The sequence below is a fragment of the Microcebus murinus genome, chromosome 5 (assembly GCF_040939455.1).
Source record: "Microcebus murinus isolate Inina chromosome 5, M.murinus_Inina_mat1.0, whole genome shotgun sequence".
NCBI lineage: Eukaryota > Metazoa > Chordata > Mammalia > Primates > Cheirogaleidae > Microcebus > Microcebus murinus.
This window is the reverse complement of record NC_134108.1, coordinates 15,254,505-15,276,833: the sequence shown is the minus strand read 5'-3', so window position 1 is coordinate 15,276,833 and position 22,329 is coordinate 15,254,505. Positions and strand designations below refer to the sequence as shown.

General features: G+C 43.6%; 1 protein-coding gene across 1 annotated transcript in view; it reads left to right on the top strand.

The window, feature by feature from the left end:
- PPP1R14C (protein phosphatase 1 regulatory inhibitor subunit 14C) overlaps positions 1 to 22,329 on the top strand; it is an 84,247-nt gene that overhangs the window by 49,078 nt on the left and 12,840 nt on the right. Inside the window, exons 2-3 of the mRNA XM_012740938.3 lie at positions 9,496 to 9,579; positions 11,398 to 11,430. Coding sequence (XP_012596392.1) covers positions 9,496 to 9,579; positions 11,398 to 11,430 — 117 coding nt within the window. The remainder of the gene's footprint in view (positions 1 to 9,495; positions 9,580 to 11,397; positions 11,431 to 22,329) is intronic.

Genomic DNA, 22,329 nt, shown 5'->3' with positions numbered 1-22,329 from the left:
TGCTTTTAATCCTTGTGGTTTTGAACAAGTTGGTAATGTGTTAGCTCTTCACTCGTAACTTCCAGACATCAGGAGTGAAAGATGCTCTGGAAGAGACATTGATGGTGAACATTTATTTATTTATTAAAAGGGGAATCAACTGATCAACTGTGCCCAGTCAACTTCGTACCTACTGAGGTCATGTTGCCATTTGTTGGATTTGCACGACATGCCTGGACATGATCGTGCCAGATTTTTAGCCCCGTTTTACAAGCATGGGAGGGAAGGGTTGGGAGGATGAGTCCCCACCCCCAGCTCACACAGGCAAGTGGCTGTGATGGAAGTTAAACCTAGGCCTGCCCCTCTCCAAACCCATGCTCTGGCTCTGACCCAAAGGGTCTCCTTTGTGCTGAGCAGCAGGGCAGCCTGGGCCTCGCGTGGGAAGACTGAGGCTTTGGGTTTTGGATTCCCACTCTGTGTCCTGTTCACCCAGACTCCCTGGACTCCTTCTGTCACAGAAGGAAGTGGCCTCCTGAGCCATTTGGGACCAAGGTTGGGGCATAGCACACCATGTCTGCCTGACTCTTGAATCTTTTTTTTTCCCCCCAACTGTGACTGGAGAGTCATGATGATTTCTCCAGGGACATTCATTCGCCATAATGAGTTGCTAAATGTAGGGGAGACATTTAGGGGTAGAGGAGGCCTGGTGGGTGGGAAAGAGAAACCTGCATGGTGGGTGGGTGTCAGACCTAGGAAAGACCTCCTCAACTTCGGTCCCTGTTGCTTTGCCAGTGTCCCCAGGCAGCTGCCCTGGCTTAGTCTAGGCAGCCTCCCCAGACTTCTGAGCCCGCGTGCTCCCTGGCCAGGGCCCCGCCTCAGTGCCTGGGCTGCATCGCTGATGTACACGCTCACCACCGCACCGGGCCGCTGCTGGTTAAGGGGTGTGCGCCGGATCCCGGCCGTCTTGCAGAATGCAGAATGCCAGGTGCCTCAGCCAACTGCCGTACCTGGTAGAGCTCTTGAGATGTTAGATTTTTCTTTGAGGTCTGGATTAGCAGTGACCTATATAGGAGCTTATTTGTAAGAGCAGAATGTACGTCATGCTATGCCCTAGTCAAAGTCACTGGTCACTTTTTGGCAGCATATTTCTACGGCCTCTTCAGTGGTCTGTTTACTTGCGCCCTCGCGTCCTTGCACCCCACTATCACAAAGCAGCCTGGACGGCTGTTTTAAAAGGGAGATCAGATCATGTTGTCCTCTCTTCAAACCCACTCTTTGACTCTTTCAGTCATTCAGGGTGCAAGTCAGAGGCTTTCTAGGGGCCTCTGGGTCTCCCCATGCCACTCCCCAGCCCCAGTCACAACTCCACCATTGTCACCTGGGCTCCTGGTGGCTTCTCACACACAGCTTGGCCCTGGCTCTCCTCCTGCAATGCTGAGCCGCCCATCAGATGTCTGTCTCACTGAGCCCCGCCCTGTCACCTGCCTATTTAAAATTCTAGTCCTACTCCCAATCCCTCTTCCCTGCTTAATTTTTCCAGAAAATATTTATCACCATTTGCCACACACACTGTACTGTACTTATTTGTTTACTGTCTATCTTCCCCTGTTAAGGTTAATCCCCACAAGAGCAAGTATTTTTGTCAGTTGTTCATTCCTTATCCCTGGCATCTAGAACAGTGCCTGGCAGGTGGTAGGTGCTCAGGCAATAGGTGTTGCATGGATTTGCCTGGTGCTCCGAGGCCTGATATAGATGTGCCTAGTTCTGGAATAATCTAACATGACCAGTAATGTGAGTCTTCATGTCTACAAACTGGTATTTGTTTTATACTGCTGATTTGTAAGATAACGTCACTCTTGCTCACTTGTATCACAACGTGTTTTCCTGAGTAGGAGGAACGAGAGGCACTCCGAACTGGGTGCTGCGGTGGCACCCGCGGTGGCTCTTCCCCTCCCAGCTGCGGCTGTCGAGTGCGCATGCGTCAGTGCCCCAGCACTGAACTTTGGTGGGAGAGAGGTAGGTCAAGACCTGCTCTCCTGGGTGCCAAGAACAGTGATTCCTGTAAATATTATCTGAAACACCCTTCCACTTTACCAGAGTTGAATTCAGTGAGACTGTTTTGATATTTTTAAAGGAGTAGTTGGGGGCATTTTGCTGTGTGGCTCTGAGCAAGCTTCAGCTGTTGGAGGTTATATAACTTTTAAAACAAGTGCATATTAGGGAAATACTAGCAATATGGGATCCAACTGGAATGGCATGCACTTGTTCACCCCTGTCAGTTCCATTTAAAGCCATCCTTCCCCAGCGCCTCTAAGTGGCCCGGCCACCCATGCAAATGTGTGCCCAGCAGACTGGACCCCAGGCCCACCCCAGGCAGCCTCACCTCCATGCCCACCAGCGTCCCAGCTCATCCAGCCTCTGTCTGCTGTGTTCTTTACTCTGGTGTCTCATGAACCATTCTCAGTCTGGGTTTTAGGATGTGAACTTTGGTCTTCAGGAGCCACAACTACAGATGATTTCAGAAAATCAAAGTTTATTTCCTTAGGAAATATATGGGAGGTAAATATATTAAGATGTAAGACCTAATGAGTCTTAAAATGTATATGGTTTTTTCTTCTAACTCTTGATTGACAGTTTGGGAGTGTCTTAGTCCATTTTCTGTTGCTATAACAATACCATAGATGTGGTCATTTATGAAGAAAAGAAATTTATTTGTTACAGTTCTGGAGGCTAGGAAGTCCAAGGTCAAGGGGCCATGTCTGGTTGGCTTCTGGTGAGGGTCTTCAAGCTACGTCATAGTGTGTCAGGAGAGCAGAAGGGCCAGGGAACGCATGTGACAAAAGGTGGGACAATGGTGGTCACCCGGCTTTATAACTGCCAGTCTCGAGAGCATGGCAGTAATCCATTTGTGTGCACTGTGCCCCATGACCTAATCACCTCTCAAAGGTCTCACTACCTCTCAACACTGTTACATTGGGGACCAAATTTCAACCTGAGTTTTGGAGGTGTCACACCACATCCACACCATAGCAGGGAAGCATTGAGGTTGGAAATCATTTCCCCTCGGGATTCTGGAATCATTGCTTTTGGCTTCCAGCGCTCAGCATTGCTGTTGGGAGACCTACTGACATTGATTCTCTGTCCTTCCATGTGTGACCTGTTGTCCTGCTGAAAGCTTCCAGATTCTTCCCTTCATCCCTGATGTTCTGATATTTTGCAGTGGTGTGCCATTGGGCAGGTTGGGCTCCTTCTTAAGTGGAAAAAATTTCTTGTAGATCCCAGGGCTGATTTAAATATTTAATATTATAATATTATTTAAATATGTAACACTTAAAACTAGGTATAAACTTTTTATGCATATGGTTCTTCCAATTATAAAAATCACATCAAAATTGCAAATTAAACATAAAGTACCCTACCAGTGAAACTGAAATGCAAACACTCATTTACTGTGATGGCTGATTTCATTCCTTTTGTAACAGGAATCAGGTAGAGATTGCTGTGGTTCAGCATCCTTTGAGTGATATTTGGCTTCACCTGGTGTCAATGAATCATTTCATTTATATATTACATCTACCCCATGGCTTTTTTCTCACTAGCCACAAAGATTAACGTGTAAACACAGAGTGGGCCTGGTACGACTTGGTTACAGCATGGCCATCCAGACCATTCTTGGAATATGCTTGCTTACAGGAAGTATTTCAGATTGTCATTAAAATGAAAACGTGAAATGTAAATATTTTCAGAGAGAGCTCACATAATCTCAAGGATTCAGTTCTTTTTGTGGGATTTCCTATGACAATTTTCTCCCGTATGCTTATAGAAAGGTGAGCTTTAAGAAATGTTGGACAGGCCATAATAAGCTGGTACTTGCCACTCCCTGCTCCTGCTGCCCATGTTTCTCCATCAGCTGCCACAGTTTGCAGAGTAGTTTAATCCCATGGTGCTCTGCCATCTTATTTTGAGGTGGAGGCTGCTGAGAACTGCTAGCTACGGGCATTCCCAGGGAGCTGTTAAGCTGTGTCTCACGGAACTTGGAAGCCGTGATCCATTTTCAAGCTAAATTTTAGCTTGAGCATTCCTGCCCACCCCCTTTACTGCTGTGGACAGGGGTGAGCATCCATAGTTTTTCAAAGCTGACATGACACCTGACATGTTACAGTATAAATTTTCTGGCCAGTTAGAAGTGTGTGTGCGTGAGTGTACACATGGTGTGTGTGTGTGTGTGTGAGTGAGCGTGTGTGTCACCCCAGGCCAGCTGTGTGTCAAGGCTCTGTTTGGGTTGCATTCCGCACCCAGGCCTGGCTGCAGTACCTGTGCGGGGGCAGCGGGGATCCCCCTTCTGCTTTCGAGTTGAGTTTCGAGTTGAGCTTCGGGGGTGGCAGGCGATGGCTGGAGTCTGCGCTGCGTGCTGGCTGTGAAATGTCTTCAGGGTCCCTGGGCGTGCTCCCTGTCATTGCCGTCTTTTCCCAGAACCTCTCAGGCTCGCAACCTGGATCTTCTCTTTCCCTTTTCCTTCTCTCCCATTCAACATCAAGTTCATCTCCAAATTCCATCTGTTTTTTCCTTGCCACTTATCACTGTTTTAATCTTCTGTTCATTCTTGCTAGGACTCGCCTTGCAGCCCTGCCGCCTCCCACCTGCGTGAGTAGCTGCTCGGCAGCCTCCTGCCTCCTCCCCGCTGCCCCAGCTCTTCCTTCTGTCATTTCCTCCCCTTGCTCCGGAGCCCTCGGTGGCTGCAGTCTCTGCAGGACAAGGGGAAACTGGCAGCCTGTGGGCTGATGGATGTTGTTTGTCCTGCACAATAGTTTAAGAAACTATTAGCCAGCTTTTAAAAATTGTGATTTTTTTTACTTTAAAAATCTGTATTTTACATTTTTCCTGAAAACTTAGAAAATCTGGCAGCACTGAGCACGTGTTCCTAAAAGGTGGGAGCAGAGTGTTCCCAGCCACCTTTCCTTGCACCATGTTTTCCCTGGTTTGCCACATGCCCCATAGACATTCCCGTTTGCAGCCGGAGCTGACTGACTCCCAGGCCCTGGACCGCCCTGCACCCACAACTAGAGCACGTGGCCACCGCTTTGCCTCTTGTGGGTGTTCTCCCTCCCTCTCCAGGTTTGTCCAAAGCCTGCCATCCCATGAGGCCAGCTCGCCCCCTCTTTCCCTGTGAAACCTCCCTGGCTGTCCCTGGTGGGAGCTTTCTCTCTCCCGGAATCACTAAAGCATTCTGGTTCGTCTCTGGCTGTTGGTGCCGTTGTATGTCATTGTGTTTGTCACAACCTTGCTGAGATGGACTGTTCCTCCAGGGCCGGGGCCTCATAGCACCTGACTCACAATGCGTTGCACACAGAAGGACCCAGAGAGAGTCTCCTTCTGTGGGTGCCAACAGGAAAGCCTCTGACTAATGTGGGCGGGGCTGGCTGGCAACTTTCCCAGCTGCTCTGAAGATGATTGTGTCACTTCTTGTCACCAGAGCCATTGTTTGGGGACACTTCTTTAACGTGGGAAAATACCCAAACATAAGGACACTTTGAGACACCAGAGTGGGCCATGGGTGTGTTCACTCCCTTGTAAGTGACTTGCTCTATTACTAAGGTCATTCAGTGATATTGATCTAAGATCAACGTACAGAAGAGAGAGAGCTACCTAGAACTTCAGCTGAATTTAGAATACATCCAGACTTCTCATTAAAAATATTAAATCCCGGCCGGGCGCGGTGGCTCATGCCTGTAATCCTAGCTCTCTGGGAGGCCGAGGCGGGCGGATTGCTCAAGGTCAGGAGTTCGAAACCAGCCTGAGCAAGAGCGAGACCCCGTCTCTACTATAAACAGAAAGAAATTAATTGGCCAACTAATATATATAGAAAAAATTAGCCGGGCATGGTGGTGCATGCCTGTGGTCCCAGCTACTCGGGAGGCTGAGGCAGCAGAATCGCTTGAGCCCAGGAGTTTGAGGTTGCTGTGAGCTAGGCTGACGCCACGGCACTCACTCTAGCTTGGGCAACAAAGTGAGACTCTGTCTCAAAAAAAAAAAAAAAAAGATATATATATATATATATATATATATATATGTATTAAATCCCGAAGCTGTGCAGGATTCTATACTAGCTTCTGCCTCTGCTTCTTAGGGCTCCCCCTCGTGTCCCCCCGTTTGCCCACATCTCTGTGCCCTTCTCACCTGGGTTTGTCTCTGCATCCTCAGCGTTCAGGACACCCTAGGACTCCACCTCTGGCTCCGAGAAGCCTGGGTGGGGGGACTGACAATCGGCAGAGGTTGGCAGAGGATGGTAGGAAGTGCCGATGCCTCCTGATAGTTGTCATTAATAAAGCAGTTTGCATCAGTTTTCCCACATGGGAAACCAAGCCCAGCGTTTTCTGGCCACATGCCCTTGGGGTGGGGGGAGTGACCTTGAGATGCCAGGCCTTTCCTTTACTCCCTCAAGCCCTTTGGGGGGCAGGGGCTTTGCCTCCCATGTTCTGGGCCAGAGGGTGAGCGTGCCCGGGGCAGCGCTGTCCGGTGGCGCCTTTGTGACGACGCAGGCGTCATCTCCCGCTGTGATGTCCAGCGCGGTAGCCACCGCCCATGTGGCTGTGGAGCACTTGAGATGGGCCAGTGTGACTGAGGAAATGGATTCATAACCGTATTTCATTTTAATGAATTCAAATTTTTTTTTTTTTTTTTGAGACAGAGTCTCGCTTTGTTGCCCAGGCTAGAGTGAGTGCCGTGGCGTCAGCCTAGCTCACAGCAACCTCACACTCCTGGGCTCAAGCGATCCTCCTGCCTCAGCCTCCCGAGTAGCTGGGACTACAGGCATGAGCCACCAGGCCCGGCTAATTTTTTCTATATATATTAGTTGGCCAATTAATTTCTTTGTATTTATAGTAGAGACGGGGTCTCACTCTTGCTCAGGCTGGTTTCGAACTCCTGACCTCGGGCAGTCCTCCCGCCTTGGCCTCCTAGAGTGCTAGGATTACAGGCATGAGCCACCGCGCCCGGCCTGAATTCAAATTTTGATCCCACATGTGGTTACCACATTGGCCAGCCCACACCTCAAGGGCTGGGAAAACGGGTCAGATGCATACCTAACGGAGAGCCGTGTGCAGTTCCTAGAAGAGGGCGCCTGGTCCCCAGTTCCCACCGAGTTGGGTAGGGCTCTGCACCACTGCGAGTCAAAGCCCGTTTCCCCAGACTTGGCTGGGTGCCAGGAGTGTTTGAATAATGTCTGCAGGGAAACTGGTGGCTGTGCTGTGCTGAGAGGGCAGAGTTTCTGATTGCTCTTTTATGTCTTTTGAGAATAGCAGACTCCGATCTGCCCTTACCTGGGGTTCCTTTAGCAGGTTCTGTATGCAGCTTCCTTTGTTGGGTTTCTTAAATCATGACATAAATATATACTTTGTGTCCACGAAGTATAAACCCTGAACCCAAGGATGTTTGTGGGAGTGAGGAAGGAAATGTAGGGGAGGTTGTGACACAGAGTGAAACTTGGGGCTTTACCTATTTGGCTCAGCTGAAACCGCTGTGGGTGTTTTGGTGCTCTGTGGTGGTTATTACAGCCAAACCGTGCCGTGGACATGGCCGAATTAATCTGTAGCTGTGTTTGCTAGAGCACGTGCCAGTCACCTCCCAAAGGTGCCACCCCCCAGCACCACCGCAGTGGCAACCAAATTCCAACGTGAGTTGTGGAGGGAACATACATTCAAACCTTAGCATATCCTTTTTTCCATTTTTTTTGTTATTATTTTACAGATTTTTGACTCTAATAAGATTAAGGATGTTAGAATTGCCCTACTTGTTTAGGTTCCGTTTTCCTTCTGGGTTTGTTTGTTGTTGTTGTTTTTTTTCTTTTTCCTGAGCTTTTTAATATGGATTGTGTGTCTTCCAATATTACAGAAATACTAATCAGCGCTCAGCATGTCTTAGCCCTGTGCTAGGTACTGTTTTGAGAACTTAATATTAATTCACTAATTTGATCCACACATTAACCTTATGAGGTAGTTGTTATTTACTATCCCATTGTTTATGGGTGAGGAAACTGAGGCCAGAGAAGTTAAGTGATTCAGGGAGAGGGTTGTTTCTGGAATTTTCCAGCCCTTGGAGGGCCTGCCCTCAGGAGCCAGTGTTGCTGAGGGGAGTGTGTCATATTCCTTGGTTTCCCCAGTGTACTGGGGGCTCAGTCTGGTGTTGGAACACAAACACCGAGGTTGAGCCACCATTACTTAATAAATGCACTTTACTAGAAAGGAAATATTCAGAAACTCAGCCTTACCTGGGAAGTCAGCACAAATTGCTTACACAGAGCAGTTAAGCCCTGGTTGTCCCCACGTGCAGCTTTCTCTTTGCCTCCTGCAGCCACTCCTCGGCCAGCCCGTGGCTGGAACAAATGGGGCTGCAGGGGGCTCCTGATGGGAAGATGACATGCAAAATGGCAGGACTCTCTTATTTCGAAATGCCATTTTTAAAGACATAGAGAAGACTTAGGTACCAGAAGAGATGAGGTAGCCAAGATCTACCCGTGCTGGAAGTTCAGATTCCAGATGAATGAAGTCTTTCACCAAAGCCATCTAGCCGTTCTTGCTCTGTTTTCTGGACTGATGTCCGTGGTTGCAGGAATATTAAACTCGACCCGCACTGACTGAAACAGTGAAGGGGGTTTACTCGCTCACCAGTAGGCAGGCTCAGACGTGGTTTGACTTGGAGACTTGGTGATTTTATCTAGAACCTTGTTTTCTCATTCCTCCCGGCTCTGCCCACCGTGGAGCCAGCCTCATGCGAAACTCAGCTTCTCCTTGTGCTTGCATGGTGGCTGCCAGCGATTTCAGGGCCACGCGCTTCCTCAGAGCTCCCAGTGTGGAGGGGTGGGCGAGGAGGAGGATGCTCCCGTGGAAAGAACGTCTGTTCCCAGCGGCCCCTTGGGTCTCAGCTGAATCTCACGCCCTCTCTTGAATCAGTGACTGGGGCTGGGGAGATGCTGATGTGCACAAACCCCAGGTGGGCTCAGGTTTCCCACACACCCAGAGCTGGGAGGGAGAGGTGGACCCCCGAGTAAAGGTTGGGGGTGTCACCCAGCAAGGGTGGATGTTAGGTACGAAATGCAGCTCTCACTACGCTTCCTGTGATCTTCCAATCGCCTGTTGTATACTTACAGGTGCAGCTTCCTGCTAGAAAGTAGAGAATGATCGTTTTTGAAATATTACTTTTACTGCTTTGTGTCTCTGAATTCTCCTTTGCTCTCTGCCCCTGCTTCCTTTTCTCCCTCCCTTTGTGTTTCCTCCCTTTCTTCCTTGTCCATCCTCCTTCCCAGCCCATCTTCCCTTTTCCTATCTTTCCCCCTTTCCTCTATATTCCCTTCTTCTCCTCCCTCCCTCCTCTTCCCCTAGTCTCTCCTTCTTCCTTATTATCCATTCTCATCTCTCAGTTGTTGATCTAGTCATTTATTTAACTCAAGCAAGTTGGTTTGTTGCAGTTCAGTTTCTCACGAAATTAAAGACTGCTATTCCCCTGCCCCCTTCCCCGCAGGAAGAAGAAATGCCAGATGTAGAAATCGACATTGACGATCTTCTCGATGCAGACAGTGAGGAAGAGAGAGCTTTAAAATTACAGGTAAGCAGTTTTCTAGAACCTTCGGACGTTCTCCATCTTTGTTTTCTTGGGGAAAGGGCTGGTTCTGCCCCCAAAGATCCATTCGCCAGGGAAGAAAGTGCTGCCCCATGGCTGCGTGGGAAGGAGAGGGGCTGAGCCAGGGCTGTATATCCTCAAAGCTATGGATTCTATCATTCATGAAGTTAATTTCTAGATAAGGTTGCTTATGCTATAATTATACTTATTAATAGTAAACTATCTTTTAATGGAAAACACTCACCAACAGCATTGCAGTACAACAATGGATATTGAGATGTCTGATATTTCCTTAGTGGAGAGCAGTAAAATACAGTACTTATTTCTCTTCCCACAGCAGGTCAAATATATCATTTTAAAATCTGCATTTGGGAGTTTCTAAAACCAATTAACCTTTACCTGCCATTGTTCTTAATGTCCACTGATAATTACTGTTAATGGCTGTTGGTTGTCACCAATGGGAAAGGGTCATTGAAGCAATCAAAGGCACATTTAATGTCTTAATGTGTTTAATGTATTAATAATTACTAGTGTCCCTTGAGAGGTGAACACTCTTAGTTATAAAGATTATTTCTTGTTGATAGATTTAGTTAGGAAACAAAAACATCCCAGTCATAAGTTAAAAACAAAAAGATAAAGAAGACACTAGTTCTATGGAAAATGTAATGACATTAAAAAAGCTTTGTCAAAATTGGCTGGGCACAGTGGCTCATGCCTGCAATCCCAGCAGTTTGGGAGGCCACAGTGGGACCATCGCTTGCGGTCAGGAGTTCAAGATCAGCCTGAGCAACATAGCAAGACCGCCTCTCTACAAAAAATAGAAAAATTAGCTGGGCGTGGTGGTGTATGCATGTAGTGCCAGCTACTCAGGAGGCTGAGACAGGTGGATTGCCTGAGTCCAGGAATTTGAGGTTACAGTGAGCTCTGATAATACCACTGCACTGTAGCTCAGGAGGCAACAGAGTGAGACATTGTCTCCAAATAAAAAGGTTTTATCAAAATTGAAAAGGGGCTTTGTAAGCTATTATCAGGTCACCCGCTACCCTCCCACTTTCCAGTGGAGGGCATCAAAGGCTGCAGAGGTTATGTCCCAAGCTGGTCTCGGCTGAATCGGTCAAACCCCTTGCTATCTGAGTCCAGGGTGATTGTCACCATCTCTCACAGGCTGTCTCAACGTTAGGTATATCCAGTTTAATATTAACCCGGTTGCTAACCTAAAGGAAAGATGTGTGCGTGCCTGTGCATGTGCATAAAGTCAGGGTGAAAGTCATGGGCCAGGGAAGTAGGTTTGAAACAATGTGGACCCTCTCGATTATATTCCGTCAATGAAAGGAAAACTGGAACGTGGGGATAGGGTCCCTGAGGAAGGCTGCTTGCCTGGGTTTGGAGCTGCTGAGTTAGTCCACATCTCTGCAGACTACAACCTGGTGTGTACCTTAGTATCCCCATCCTTCTCTATTAATAAAATAAGCTCTTTCCTCAGTAAGGTATTTATAACTTCACCAAAGGTTATATTTTTTCAATGCTCTAGTAGCATGAAAAATAAATATTTTCCTATTCAAAAAACTTTTCATGTAGCATGTATGTGTGCACACACTGAAGAACACACTAAGGGTATAGCTTTTTCTATCTTCACATGACCAACTGGTGCTGAAATAAAGTGTGTTTCTAGATAGTCAGCATGAAGTCTTGATTTAACACTGTAAAAATAATACTATAAAGATGAAATGATTTTTAATTTCACTTTAAAATGATATTGAATTTTAAAATAATAAGACTGACTTTCTGTGTGTTTAATTCTAGGAAGCTCTTGTAGACTGCTACAAACCAACAGAGGTAAAAGAACCACTTTTCCTAAATGCCATGCTTGAATGGTTTTGTTAAATCAATTTGTCTATTTTTAAAGCTAAACCACAATAAGTGGGTTTTTATTATGTGTATACTAATTAGTAGTTATTATCCATGAGCGCTTATGTTTGAATAGTACTAACTTCATTATTTCTAAGCCTAAACATGTCTAGTTCAGAAAGACTTAAAACTAATGGAGCAGAGTGTATTGCTTGCTTTAGATAAAAACCAAACTTTAAAGGAAATTGTGAGAAGGTTTGCAATCATTTTAGTAAAAGTTTTAGATTTATAACTGGTTCATGCATTCTATTAGTTTATATGCATGGTTTTTTGAAAAGCTCAAAGTCAATTCTGTCTCTCCAAAGAATTACCTTTACTGGGGGAAAAATGTTATGTTTTGTTTGTGTATTTATCAAGTGTATAAATGTTAGTGTAAAAAACAATGGATATTAATCTGATTAGACCAATATTAGCAATATGCAATATCAGCATTTAATGGAGATGCTAATGACTAAAAGCACAGCATAGAAATTAAGGTTTGAAAATATTAGCAAAATTCAGTTATGAAAATATTAGCAAAAGAAGTACTTTCCATTTGTCCCTGTGATAAATCAGAGAAATTAGAAGATCCATCAGATGTTTTGGAATCTATTTGTAACATCAAAGCTATGGTTCTATCAGCAAAGTTTCTCATTTTGAAAGAAGTATAATTTCAAAGGGAGAGGAAAGCACACTTTTACAAGAGTGTGTAAGATTTTAATGACTTGGTTTGAGGCTAGTTATCTATTTGAGCTGTATTTTATGACCTCCAGTTTTAGTTAAATCTTTCAGTCATAAATATTTTTAATTTTAGCTGTCAAAATATATACTTTTAAGTCAATGTAATAGGTATTCATACTTTTGAAAACCAAAAATTACTATGAGGCTTATAAAGAGAAATGAGTAGTGCCTTTCCTCTCCCTTCATGCCTCTACCCTAGAGGTATATATTTCATATTTATGTATTTTCATACAATAGTACTTTTAGATAGTTCCCTGCTATTTACTCTTGTATTCTTGAATGTGCATTTGCTGCTAGTTTTTCATTTGTTGAATAAAAGGGAAAGATGATAGCTCTCTTATTTGCCACATAATTTCTTTCTATCTATTCCCTTATCAAAGTTATTCAACAGTATTTTGATAAATCAGCGGTGAAGATTTATAATACTATAATTTAAACAAATATTTTTCACTGCTGAGCCAACAATAAAATATGCTTATGGCTCCTCTTTTTTTTTTTTTTGAGACAGAGTCTCGCTTTATTGCCTCAGCTAGAGTGAGTGCTGTGACGTCAGCCTAGCTCACAGCAACCTCAAACTCCTGGTCTCAAGCAATCCTGCTGCCTCAGCTTCCGGAGTAGCTGGGACTATAAGCATGCACCACCATGCCCGGCTAATTTTTTCTATATATATTAGTTGGCCAGTTCATTTCTTTGTATTTATAGTAGAGATGGGGTCTCACTCTTGCTCAGGCTGATTTCGAACTCCTGACCTCGAGCAGTCCTCCCGCCTCGGCCTCCCAGAGTGCTAGGATTACAGGTGTGAGCCACCATGCCCGGCTGGCTCCTCTTTTTGTATAGCCCTTTGTTTTTCCTGGAGTTGATAACCACCTTGACTTTTATTTTGTCTAGTACCAATTGCTGTTTTTTTTGTTGAACTCTCCAGTGTCTTTGCCAAACATGGACTGTATTTCCTGTCTGCTCAGACACATCATTCCCATCCCTCTGCCCCAGACTTTGCTCCTGGAGCCTCTATATAACAGCATAGAGAAGTTTTTCTCTGGGTCCACTGAGTAGCTGGGTTCTTTTCTATTCTTGTGCTGGGTACTTTGTAAGCTCTTTTAGTCTGAAGGCATGTCTTTCAGTTTTCCAGAAATTGTCTTTTATTATTTCTTTATTCTTTATTATTTTTATTTATTCCTGCCCTGGTATTCTGTATTTCTGGCTCTCCTGTTATTTAGATGTTGTGTCTTTTAGATGGAGCCTCCTATTTCTTCTTTTACCTTTTATTTTTCATCTCCTCAATCTTTTGTTCTACTTTTTAAAATATTTCCCCGACTTAACTTTCAGCCCATTTTACTGATATTTTAAAATTTCTCATTTCTAATATCCAAGAGTTCTTTCTTGATCTCTGTTCACTCTTTTGTTTTAGTAATTTTTCTTGTTTCATGGATGCATTTTATTCTGTTTTCTCTTTGAGGATATTCATCACATTTTCTTTTCTTTGTTTTTAAGAATGTTCTGTGTTCTGCATTGCATCTGTTTTCTTTGAATCCTACTTTTTTCCTGCCTATTTTATCTGTCTGCTGGTTTTTGGCAGCATCCCCATGTTTGAGTAAGAGGAGGCAGTAAGCAGATTGGCATGTGTGTGTATGAGCATGGTTTGTGCATTGGTAGGTCTCACTGGGACCAGGTTGCAAGCCAGACTTTTCCATGGTCTTTTGTATGTGGAGTAGAAGGACTTTTGCAAAGAATTAGTATTTGATTATTTATTTTCTGGAGAGATTCAGTTTTTTTTAGAGTTTGACCCTGTAATCTCTTGCCTGAGGGTTGACGGTCTGACTTGAGGCTTTCTGGAAGCAGAGAGGAGGAGGCAGGAGACCTTATTGTTTTTAGGTCTTTGGGGAATAGAGCTTCTTTATTTAGTGCTATATGGGGAATGAATATAGGAGTTAAAACAACTAGATATTCGGAGAGCGTTTTTACATTGTGTGACTGGTTAGACAAGAATAGTAGGATTATAGTCAGGAAGAATGACAGATTATGCAAATGAATGAACATTTGACATGGGGGAAGGGCTGCTGCGGACAGTAAACTAGACTTGCCATTTACTCATTTTATTATCCCCTTTTCTTCAGTTTTCCTCATAGGCAGAGAAATTCATGCTTTTGGTTACTTGGCTGGGGAAGTCTGGGCTTGCAGATTTCTCTTTTGACTGGCTCTGCAGGCAGCCAAGAGTAGAAAGGCTCTCCACTTCCTCACTGAAACCATCCCTGCTCTCTCCCCAGTTTTCTGTACTCTCTGGGGAACAAAATATTTACACTAGTTAGCAGCCACGCAGTTAGATGAAAATGGCGGGTCTCGCCCCCTGGAACAAAAGTATTCCTCATCTGGTTTCTATCCAGAGGCTTAGGAGATGAAAGGATGCAGTATTTGAATATTCTTCAGAGTCCCAAAGGGAAGAAAGAAGAAAAACGAGTTGGAGTTTCAAGTGAACAACTCTGTTCTTTTTTTTAGCTCATAGTGTCTAGGAATGGCAATGATGTAAAATGCTTAGGAATTTCATTCAAGTTCATTTATCTATTAAAGGATCACTTCAGAAAGGCCAGTTTTGCCTTTGAGCTTATGTTCATAAGAAACAGTTTTTACTGATGATAATGATACTAGGTTACATTTTCTCAGAGCTCTGTAGTTCACGTTGCACTGACATGCATTTTTTATTTAATCCTCACCATTATTGCTGGAAGAGGGTTTGGATAACTTGCCTGAGATGTCAGAGACGTGGGCAAAGGTGCCAGGACCCAACCCGAGGTTCTGACAGCTGGTCCGGTGCTCTTTCTTTCCAATCTGCCAGTCTTTCTGAGCCATTTGACTCAGCAAGAGATTTGGAACTTTGTGATCAGCTAATGAATTTGAGGCATAGAAGGGGTCTGCAATTTCCCTGAGTTCACACAGATACTAAGAAGAGAAGCCAGGATATGTGTTAAAGTACATAACATAAAACCTCACACATACTAGGTCCTTTACATGCTAGTTGAATCTGATTCTATACGAGCTAATGGTTCTCTATCATATGTTACATGTGCAAAATGCCCCCATTCACTTATAATGATATTCTGGAATTACTAAATTTGAAGATAGGACTTTAAAGAATCTGCTCATTTCCCAGAAGTGAGATTGTTGTTGATGTGTCACCTTCTGTCATTTACTAAGGGTCCATGGTTTCATCCTATTTGGGCCACTGGCTGATAGGGAAAGTACTTGCGTTTCCCCATTTTGATTCATATTCAGACCGTGGACTTTCGACAGGTGAATCTTCGTGACTTGGACCCTTTAAAACACAGCAATATAACTGGTCACCACACTAATGTATTAGTGATTGATTAGTAAGAATGGTGTTTTAATTGTTTCCTTTTGAGTAAATGGCATTTCTGATATAGTTGATAATGAAAGAAAGCCAAGTTAAGGGTTACAAAAGGATGTTTCCATATAATTCAAGAAGAAAAAGAGTGATTTTATTTTGGATGTTACTGGATTTGAATGATCAGTAGTGATGGGCTAGTGGATGTGGTGAAAACCAGGAGTTGGGATTTGGGAGCCCCGCAAGCCAGGTAGGGAGGAGTTCCTCATCCTTTTTCTTTGCATGGTTTCCATTCTTGGGATTACAGAGGAGCATTTCAGGAGCATTGTCCTGAAATGATGAAACAGAAAATGCACTTAATGTGGGCTTGAGGGCATCTGCCTTACCATCTGTTGGGGGAGTTGTCAGTCCAATCAATGAGCTTTTATTTTTTTTAAATCTCTTTTTATAGTTGTCCATGCCATTGCTCTCTGAATAACACCATGTTTTTCCTTTCATGCATTTATTTCATTTTTTGAACTAGAGGTTGTGATATAACCTATCATTTTAACAATCAAAGCCTATAAATTGATATGCATCAGCTCATCCAGAATGACTAAGTCTGATAGTAGATGGAAAGAGTCATTTCTGGGTCCCCATAATCTGCCAGGTAATGGAACTGTCATGGCCATGCGATGGTGCAGGAAAAAGATACCTGGTATGGTTTTTAAGTAGAAATCGAGCAGTGTTTTCTGAAAGGCAGGCCAGCTCTGTTGTTCTTGTGTTGGCAGTAGGGGACAGATTCTCCTTTTGCAGTGGTTTCATGTGACTGTCACTTTTCTGATGGGCTTTGGTGGTGGCTATTGCCAACTCATCCTATTTACGTCAGATCTCTCCCCATTTAGCATTTAAACCTATCTTTTAAAGTTATTGTTCATCTTATATATGTGGAAGTACTCACAGTCCTTCTGCATTGAGCTGTTTACAGTGGAAAAAACATATAAATGGGTATTTACAACACAGAAAAATCATGTGGGCGACTAGAGGAGACACAGCCTGGCGTTTAACTATATTCTCTTTATTCATTTGCTCAGCAAATGTTTATTGAACATCTGTGTGCCTGCAACTAATCTAGGCACTGAGACCTGGCAGTGAACTTCAATATCCTTTTGTAAAACAACCTCTTAGAAGGCCACAGTTAACTGTGATGGGAATTTGAATGCTCAAAGAATATTAAGATAGAAGTAAAGGACAGACGTGCCAGGCTGTCAGCTTATTCAATGATTTTCTAAGTTATGAACCAAATAGCTTGACAGAATGTGTTTTTCAGGGGATCTGCACTTGCTAGAGAAAGCAAAGAAAGCAGCTGTGTTACTCAGTTTAATGGAGCTGAGTGTCCAAGGCAGGAAAATCCCTTTCTTTTCTTTTCTTTTTTCTTTTTTTTTTTGAGACAGGGTCTTTTTCTATGTCCCAAGCTAGAGTGTAGTGGTGTGATCATAGCTCACTGCAACCTCAAACTCCTGGCCCGAGAGCTCCTCCTGCTTCAGCCTCCCAAAGTGCTAGGATTATAGGCATGAGCCACTATGCCTTGGCTGAAAAGATACCTTTTAAAAGCGGTCACCTTCAGAACAACATTTCTGAATAGAGAAGGAATTGGGGACTTCCAAAGAAAGACCAGAATCAAATGAAAACTATATTCTAATGGTGGTAGCCATTGGTTACAAAAGCCTTATACTTTTTTAGTGTAATTGGGCAGGTAACTATTATAGGATTGGTGTTTATTAGCCAGAAACACATGTAGCTTTACTTAGTACCTGAAAGGATTTCGGTCCCAGTATTCCAGTTGCTTACACACTTTCATTAGGACTTCTGTACCAGACCTCATCTGCTCAGGGTACAAGAGCCGGTGTGTGCTGGAGTTGGCATCTGGACTCATATTTGAGTCCAAATCCTAGGCTCTGACTTTCTCTGAATTCTTACTAGGTGAGCACAAGCTCCATTTTAGAATATTTATAAAGTTAATTAAGATTGTTTTCATTGAGGAAAATCAACCCAGAAATGTTAGGTAAGCTTGCCAAAGACGTGTAGTCATTAAGCAAAACCCTGCATTTATTTCCTGGCTTTCATTCAGCGCCCTTTGCAGAGTTAGGGAAGTGCACACAGGACGCCCCTCCCCTTACTTCTGACGCTGGTTGCTAGCCCACAGGTCCCAAGATCACCTTCAGGTTTGATGATTCACTGGAGAAACTCACTGAAATCTGCTACACTCGTGGTTCTGGTTCATTACAGTGGAACTTTGTAGATTAAGATCAGGCAAGGGAAGAGACACTGGGGGGGTGGAGTCCAGGAAAGTTGCAGATGCAGAGCTTCCACTTGCCTCCTCCCAGTGGAATGGTCGGCATTAATCCTCTCCGCAGTGATGTGTGGCAATACCTGGAGAGTATTGCCAATCAGGGAAGCTCGCCTGAGCCTGGGTGTCCAGAGGTTTTACTGGGGCTCGATCGCATAGACGTGACTGACTGCCCATGACATGGCTGGCCTCAGTCTCCAGCTGATATCACATGATCCAAAGCTCCCACCCTCAATCACATCCTTGGACTACCTGGTGTGGCCCAGCCCTCCAGGTAGACAAAGACACTTTGTACAGACAGACATTCTAAGGGCGTAGAGCTCATCTCTCAGGGGCTGGGGGCAGGTAAATTCTTTGCTGTATATTCTTAGAAGCAGGATGACCTTGAGAATAATGACGATGACAATAAAAGTGATGAAAATAAGGAAGAGATGGCATTATAAGAAAAGCCACATGCTCTTGCTTTTTGATGCACCCCTCACCCCCTAGTAATTAATGATTGTTATTTTTATAAAACCTACAGTAGAGGAGGCACAAGCTTTAAAGGGCAGTGCACCTGGCTGGCATTTTCAAATGACTGATTGTGACTTTATGGCCTTTTCTTATTCATTAAATTCAGAATGATCAACCCCATATTAAAAATAGCTCCACATTCTCTTCCTGTGATTAGACTTATCTAGACAGAAGAAAGAATATAAATGAAAGACAATTTGACACATGCCTTTTGGATATCTATATGTTTAATAAAAAGAATTATCAACAAAAATAAATTCCAAAAAGTTTGGAAATGAGTTTCCTTTATTGAGACAAAATTCCTGTATTTGTAGCAAATAAGATTCTCCCTTGTGGATAGTAGGACACTTCGTGAAGTTACTTTAGTTCCTTAGTGATTATAAAGTGGAAGATTATAATTTTCCTGAATTTACTTGATTGCTTATTTACAGTGGCTGGATTATTTATATGGATTTTATTTTCTGTTGCTGGAATTGCAAGTGTAAAGATTCTGAGAAAGCTGTTAGTAAGTGAAGGGAGAATTAAGGGCTCCAGGGTAGAATCTGGGGAGGGCAAACGAACTGTTCTGCTGCACACAAAGATAGGTTGGAATTTGGGTGAAAAATAAATTAGTCCGAGAGCAGTGGACCGGATCTCTAACACAGATTAGTGGGACTTCTCTCACAGTGGAATAAATCAATATTTAAAGGCAGATAGTTAAGGAAATAAATGGACAACATAGTGTCAGTGGTTCTAAGTTAAAGGTTGGGGGCAGGGAGCAGGATGTGGTTAAGAACATCCGGAGTTTATCTTGGTGGAAGTTATGACAACAGCAGCCACAAACCCTTGCACAGAACAGATTCATAAGCCTCTTTTCAGATAATGGAAAACAGGATTGGTTCTGGTGTGCGCTGGTGTAGATGAGCCTCGCTAAAGATAAACAACATGCCATCCTCCCGAAAGAAGACAGAAATTAAATATTTCTGTGGTGAGTGTGGGTGTGCCGTGCTGTGGAGCCGACAAATGCCTGTGACTTCAGGGTGCAAATCCCAGCCTCACGCAGAGCTGGGGCCACCCTAAAGCTCAGCCCACAGTGCCCACTCACTGCCTGCCCGCTGGGCCTCCTGGGTGACCCGGATATTCAAGCAGATAAGAGCATAGTGTGATTTTTTTTAAATGCTTAGCTGTTTCTTTGGGTGAGGACATTTTACCATTTGGGGCAATTCTCTGATGTCACCATAGCCTTTTCCAAGTGGCAAGTACTACCCTTCCCATTTTCCTCACTCACCTAAACTTTGTGGATCTGGAACTTCTTTTCTCACTCCACCCATTCACACCTTACCTGATTCTCACCAGTCTGTTGAATGTCAGGCTTTTTGGAGGAAGTGTCAGGTAGCTACTTAGGACTTGGGTGGAGAAGACTCCATTTGCTGTCAGTTGGCGGCAGGACAGACGGCTCCTGTGAATATGCAGTTTTTTTTTTTTTTTTGAGACAGAGTCTTGCTTTGTTGCCCAGGCTAGAGCGAGTGGGTGAATATGCAGTTTTAAGGAAGCAACTGGTGGGTGGGGAACAGGGAGGCGACAGTGCTCAGAGCATCCACGTGGGTCCCAGCCTTGGGAATCCTCTCCCCACCCTTGCACCCTGGTAAGAAGTGGATGGTATTCTTTTCAGAAAAGCAGGTTGAGTGTCCAGGGTGCTTCTGAGCACCCATTATTAGAGCTTGCAGAATTTATACAGTCACTGTGGTTGGTGAAACCACTCCCTGAGCTGTGATTTTAAACATTTCATTTAGAAGTTCTTTTGTCAGGAAATACTTCTAATCCAAGGGATACTGCATGATATTGATTTATCTTGATTCACTTTTTAATTGACTCAAAGTGCTTGAAAGAATGACCTAAGTATAGCTTATGCACAAAACAGTGATTTGCAGTGATTCTGTGGTTTCTCTTTTTCCCATTTTCCAATGGGCCCATCTGTTTTTAAGTAGCACATTATTTTCAGTGAGTGTAACAGATTAATTACTTTGAATGACTAGGGCAGGCTACCAGACACCTGGCTATGGTGATAACGACAAAATGTGTGTCCCTCTGCTGCCTCTGGTGCAGGGGGGAGCAAGTGGGGGTAGGGTGGGGTGGACTGGATAAGCTCCAGCCCAGGGGGAAGTGGGTGGGGAGCTCAGGGGAGGGTGTGGCTGCTGCAATGCATGTCCCTATGACAGAGCCACAAGGCAGAGACTTTAGAGTAAGAAAGGACCCTCTGCTTTCATGACTGCTGCCAGATCTGGACTTCGTTCCTTTTTAGAAGTCTCTTATAAATCAGGTGGTTGCATGTTGTATAAAGTCAGTTTTCCAAGCTCACTGGAAATGTTGTTGGCTTCTTTCTACTGTCCTTTGATCTCCACTCTGTATGTGTGTTTCAGTGTGTGTGAGAGTGTGAAGGAACATTCTAGGCTCCTCCCTTCCCTGAACACTTCTCATCTTCCCTGACTCTCCCAGGTTGGCCTAGTTTTTCAGTGCTTGGAGGAGCATCTTTAGATCCTACAAAGCTGTTGGTCCACTTGATACTTTGTACAGATTTTTTCTTACTCAATTGACATTTAAAGATTTTATTAATAGTTTCCTCTCTGTTTCTTCACTTTTATGCCACAGTTGTAGGAATTAATTGGTTCATTCATACATGCCTTTACTTTGCAAACCTTTGCTGAGCCTCCCTTGTATATTGAGTGCTGTGCTAGGAAAACAAAGATCAGTAAGACTCTCGCAACCAAGTAGCGGTGACCAGAATGCACATGGATTATTTTGTATACATTTTAACTGTGTAAATCCTATTTTGAAAATTTTCTCATTTGGCTTACTTATTTTGTCCAACATCAGATGTCTGAATTTATCCATGTTAATAAAGGAGGCTCTAGTGTGTTCGTTTTATTACTGTACAGCATTCCTTTGTATTAATATACTGTAATAAATGTTTCCATTCTTCTGGGGATACTCATTTAGGCTGTGTTCACTTTTTAATTATTACAAACAATGGTGCAGTAGAATAATTATTGTTGACTTGTTGCCTTGTGTCCAAGATTTTCTCCAAGGAGTACAAGAAATGGAGTTGCTCTTAAATGCTTGCACCAGCTTGCATGCCCACCAACAGGATATAACAGCTTTCTTTCAACCTCACTATTCTCATACCTGGTATTGCTAAACTTCACAATTTTTGCCAATCTGATGATGTCTTATTGTTGCAACATATCTTTTACTGACTGCTAGGGAAGTTGGGTACTCTTTTTTTTTCCCTACATGCTTATTGGCTATTTGTTTTTCTTTTTCAGGGAATTTCCATTTCAAATTCTATGCTCACTTTTCTTTTGAGTTGTTGGTGTTTTTCCTGTTGATTTTTAAGAGTTCTTTATATAATCTGGATGACAACCCTTGACCTTGATGTAGGTTGCAAATTTGTCTGTGGAGCTTATTTTCACTTGTGTTGTCTTTTGTGTACAGAAGTTTTAATTAAAGCCAAATTTCTTAATAATATCTTCTGTGGCTTGTGCTTTTTAAAAAGTCTTATTTAAAAATCTTTCACTAGTGTCTTAAATATAGTCTCTTTATATTTTGTTTTGAAAGTTTTCATTTCTGCCTTTTGCACTCAGGTATTCAAACCCCCTTGAATTTATTTTTGCGTATGATAAGTAGGAATCTAATTTTATGTGTGGCCATATTGTCCTAGTACCATTTACTGAGCAGTCAGTTCATCCGTACCCCACTGCTCTGTAGACCACTTGTGTCATAGCTCAGGTTCCCTCTATGTAGGGACTATTTCTGGCTATCTGTCTACCAGTGCACACTGTCTCAATTACCAGGGCATTATAATAAGTTCTTAGTAAGGGTCCAGGAAGCTCACCATTTTCTTATTCAAACTGTCTTAACTATTTGCGAATATTTGTATTTTGAATGGAAT